Below are 4,907 nucleotides of genomic sequence, written 5' to 3' on the forward strand. Positions count from 1 at the left end.
TCCCCCTCCCCCCCCCCCCCCTTTTTCCCGTCTACCTGGAACTTTTCGCTTTGACAGCATCCAACGCTTGCGTCACCTCAACCACAAACCGTCCCGGTTGGGCCAATGCGCACGGAAACAAGCGTAAGGTAGGTAAGGTAGGTACGGAATTCGTGCGCGTTTCTCGTGGAACGAAATACGAAAGCCAAGAAACGCCTCCCGACTCTGCTTTGAGCCTGGACGACACCGCCGCTAAGTGCCTATCCAGATCTGATAATTTCGATGCCTGGCGGCAATCGTATCTCCGGCGGAGAGCTTCGGAGGGGCTTCATTTCGAGCATTCCAGCCACTTATTTACCGAAGTACGCTATCCAGTCTCCTCGAGGGGTCTCAAAAGAGGAAATTCTGATTATTCATCATGCAAGCCCATGCTTTTTGTTCAAAAAGGCATTGTATTGTCAAGTACCGATGTGAACGTAGGCGATGACGCAACATGTGCACTTGACAGCGGCCTAACTCCCCATCCTGGCAACCCTGATTTCTCAGGCACACCACCATGACGCGTGCACTATGCTTCATACGGAGTACCTTCTGACGACAGGCGATTGAAACGAGCCTGAGGCCTCCAGCTGACGCTTGATCGGTGCAAATGCCGAGAAAATCACCTCGTTCCAAGCAGCTGCATCGAGGGTTGGGGTTGGATATGGACTCTTCGGCATTTGTTGACATGGAAAAGGGGTTGAGTATGGATGTCGGCGCTTCGCAACCGAGTGAGCAGAAAGCCTCTCATTTTCACATTTTTTTTCTTTCCCTTTTCTTCGACTCGATTTCTTTCTTTCTTACCTTGTTTCCTTTCTTCTTTGTTTCTTTCTTTCCTTCGTGCCTTCTTTTCTTTCTCACTTGTTTTCTTCCGACTCGCTTGTTCCATCGTTCACGCTTCATCCCACCTTCTTGTCACCTTACTTCACTCCCCTCACCTGGCGTCTGCGACAGTGCACAAAGGGCATGAGACCAGGGCAATCAATTCACTGCAGCTATGTCTCAATCCTGCCTACTATCTCGCTGCAAAGACAACGTCATCTCATCCTCTACGCATCCCTATCATCAAGCCATCCATGCCTTGCCGCCTAATCATGCTGCCATCTGACGTTGAACGCAATATGCCACGCAACGTGCCACGCAATCCACGCCTCCTACCCAGCCCTGAAACGAAACACTCGTCGTATCGCAGAACCTCTTGTTCCTGGTCCAGTCCCCTGTCTCCTATACTCAGCCTCTTCTCCCCTCCTACCATTCGCTCAAGCACGCTCAAGCACGCTCAATCTCCCTATCCCTTGGCGGCGTCAACGACCTACAGCGCTGCTCATACTCCTTCCTCAGCCGCGCCCACTGACCCTCGCCGTCGTAACCGTGAACAGCCGCAGCCGGAGCCGCAGCCGCAGTCCTCTCAGTCGACAGAACGGCCCGGTCCATAGCCACATGCGGATTCCTAACCGCCACAGGATTTTCAACTTGCCCGGGACCGGGAGGCGGGCTACGCTGGTTGTAGGGCTGGTCGCCATACTCACGATGCTGTGCCTGCCGGGCCGCGCCGTGGGCTTGACACGTTGCCGCCGCGGCTGAGCTGCCGGATTCGTGCGGCGAGTGGTGGTATCTTTGCCAGTTCCCAACGTTGGAGCTGTTAGGTCGGCTGTTGTAGACGATCAACTCCGGTTCCCAGTCCCGTGGGAAGGACGGAGGGTTGAGAACGCGCGGGAAGCGGCCACTGACGGGCTTGTACTGGACAGACTGGACAGGCTGTGGTGCCTCGGGTTCGTGGAGGTACTCTTGTTTGATGGGCGGCGAGGTGTGGTGGGTTCCGGAAGAGTTATGAGCAATGGCCTCTCCAGAGGGTTTATGAGTGACGGCCTCTCTGTCCTTGGGGCAGTGGGAGGATTGCGCGTGGGGAGCGGCCGGCTGTGTTTCGGGTTGGTTGCGGCCCTGGCGAGTCGGCGTCTCGTGGCGAGGAGATGGTTGAGTTGCCATCGTCGATCGACCCCTGGTTGAGTCCGGGGTTGGTGCGAGTTTGACCTCTGGCCGGGGCCTTGACTTCTCCAGAGTTTCCATGCGGACTATGATGTCGCCCAACAGCGACTTCACTGCTTTGTTCTCGTCCTCAAGTGCGGCCATCTTGGATTTCATGGCCTCGCACTCATCCTTGATGGCCTGGTCTTCGGCCTTGATCGTGTCGTTTTGGGCCTGAAGCGCGGCCACCTGCGCCCTGAGCGCCTTGATCTCCTCTTCGTGCGCGCTGCACTGAGCAGCCGTCTGTTTGCCCTGCTTTTCTTGCTCCCTCATATCATCGGTGAGTGCATCGCACCGAGTGCTGATGTTCACCATTTGTTCCTCCACGGCTTTGACCTTTGCCTCAGCATCGGTGCACGACCCAAGGACTGCGGCATGGCTCTGCTGGAGACTGTCGAGAGTTTCGTTGAATCTCACGCGGTCTTTGGCGCATCTGTCCGACTCATCTTCGAGCTTGCGGAGCGTGTCGAAGATTTTACTCGATTTTATGACACGCCTGGGCTTCTTAGGACCTATAGGAGTCGTTCAATGTTAGATTGCTTGGGTGGACGGTGATAGCAGTCATAGGAGGCACATACCTTGGTTCCCGACACCAGTCCCATGGTCCTTTGTCTCGGGATGGCCAGCATGGTGGATCGTCTTTTGTCTCTTGACCTCGGGCTTGGCATCTTGATCGATCGATTCGTCGTTGACATCGCTGATGGTTCTCTTTCCCTGTGAGATAGGTTGTGTCTCCGCAGGCGTCATGGTCCCAGTGTTGGAGATAGCCGGTTGTGGAATCTGGTCTCCGACCATCCGTCTTGTCTGCTCCACAACAGCCGGGGACACTTGGCTTCGTGTTGTGGTCTCGGAGAGAGCCTGTTGTGGAATCTGATTCCCGACCTTCTGTCCCGTCTGGACCATGACAGTCGAAGGAATCTGGCTGGGCGTTGCGGTCTCGAGGATAGCCTGTTGTGGGATCCGATCCCCGACCTTCTGTCCGGTCTGGTCCACGACCGTGGAGGGAACTTGTCTCAGCGTTGCCGTATCGCCGTTTGTGCCGTTGCCTTGGGCATTGGCCTCGCCTCCTCCATTTAAATCCTTCGGAAGTTCAGAGTTGTTCTCAGTCTCGGTTGAGAGTTCCCCTTCATCTGAGCCCTTCGGGAGCTCAGTGTTGTTCTCTGTCTCTGTAGGGGGTTTTCCCACTGACGAGGACTGGGGCTCCTCGGGTGGTGATTCCGTGGGCACCAATGGTGCAGTAGCAGGAGCAGCAGCAACAGCGGTTCCGTCCATGGTGATCACCGCCTGTTCATGTGTCATGACCGTCGCCCCGGCCGAGGTGGTAATAGGGGTCGGTTCTGGCCGTGCGATCGAGGAAACGGCAGACACGGCAACCTTCTGGATCGTTTCTGGTACCCGGAGGGCCGGCTTCGGCGTTTCCTTGGGCCGCGGTGCCGGGAGATGTGCAGGGCCATTGTTCTGCTTGCTCTGGCACACCGTGCTCCAGATCAGCTCGTTGAGCTCGTCTTTGAACGGGAGGTAAACGGGGGATCCTGCGCCTATTTTATCCATGTGCTGTCCAAACGTCAGCGTCCACTACCCCAAAACGCCATCCTAGAGAGGAGGAGGTATCTGGGGCTGAACACTCACCTCCCTTCGCCAGTCAGATGAGTCAAAATCAGCGCCCCTCCAAAACTCCGGAATCTCGTTCTCATCTCCCCGAGGAACCTTGGCCAAGAAGGAGAGTTTGGTTTTCTTCAAAGCCACCTCCAGGTTCTGCCAAGTTATTCCGAACTTCGAGATGACTCCGGTGGCCAAAACGGCGGAACGCCCTCCGACGTATGGCATGTCGCCTTCTTCGTCTTGTGCCTGCTCCCATGTGTCGTGGTTGTCCATCCAATCCTCCATACTTTTGAGGGCGTCTCGTAGTTTGGCACAGGCGGCGTGTCTGGAAGGCTTTTGGGTCTTAGGAGACCGGGCAATATGACTAGCAATTTCTCCGAGATTGGGCCATTGAGCAAGTTCGAGGCCTCGGAGCCTCTGCTTCGCGTAGTCGACGACTAGCTTCAAATACGGATGGGCCTCGATAAGATCATCAAGACGTTGTCTTTTTGCCTCCAGGTCCGAGGGGCCGGGGATCACGGTGCCCGCCTGGCTGCTCGATTCATCCGAGGGGACTGGGTTGTGTGAGTAATACTTCTTGAGGTAGTTGAGGGTCACAAACTCTTACCTGGCTCCATTTTGGAAGTGGAGAGCTGTTGGTGGGAGGAAACCACCAGGTAGTGATTAGATATGTGACGTTCTGTCTGACTGTCAGTGAGTCAAGACAAAAAGACTATGACCACCAGGCTCATGAGGTTGAAGTTGGTTGAGTTGGCAAGTCCAAAGGCAAGTGCCAATTACATACCAAATGATGCAAATAATGAATGCTTCGATGTGTGCTCAGAGTTTCGAGTATGACTCTTGTCTTGGCCTGGGGTAAATGGTAACGAGAAGAGTGAACCAGGTGTCTGGGGGAAAGTGGAATGGTGTGGTAGAGAGGGAGGGGGACAAAATGGAAAACGTGAATGATGAGATCCGGCCAGGCAGAAAAGAAAGCTCCCTCGGTCGGTTGAAGAAGTCTCTGGGTCACCGGATCAAGTTGATCCTTGTCTTTGACAGTCTTAGAAACTGAAGTTGGAAGCGAAAAGTGAGTTTGAAGGACAGTTCCCGAGGAGTGTTTCTGATGGAAGAGCCAGTCCTGGCGAAGATGTGTCAAGAAACCCAAAGAGATAAAGTTGGAAGAAAAAGAGAAGCGATCTCGGAGGTTTCGAGGTCTGCGGTTTGTCTTTTTTTTTTTTTTTTCTTTTCTTCTTTCTTTCTTTCTTTCTTTCTTTCTTTCTTTC

At 54.5% G+C, this 4,907-nt stretch overlaps 1 protein-coding gene across 1 annotated transcript; it reads right to left on the reverse strand.

Annotated features, from left to right (window-relative positions):
• Positions 1 to 1,287: 1,287 nt before the first annotated feature.
• VTJ04DRAFT_3829 (uncharacterized protein) lies at positions 1,288 to 4,262 on the reverse strand (the record flags this gene model as incomplete). Its single annotated transcript, XM_069361772.1, has 4 exons — positions 1,288 to 2,555; positions 2,622 to 3,597; positions 3,673 to 4,199; positions 4,253 to 4,262. 4 exons carry the CDS (start codon positions 4,260 to 4,262, stop codon positions 1,288 to 1,290), a joined length of 2,781 nt encoding a protein of 926 aa, XP_069222350.1.
• Between the last annotated feature and the right edge of the window lie 645 nt (positions 4,263 to 4,907).

The sequence above is a fragment of the Mycothermus thermophilus genome (genome assembly GCF_041956435.1).
Source record: "Mycothermus thermophilus strain CBS 625.91 unplaced genomic scaffold VTJ04scaffold_2, whole genome shotgun sequence".
NCBI classification, from domain to species: domain Eukaryota; kingdom Fungi; phylum Ascomycota; class Sordariomycetes; order Sordariales; family Chaetomiaceae; genus Mycothermus; species Mycothermus thermophilus.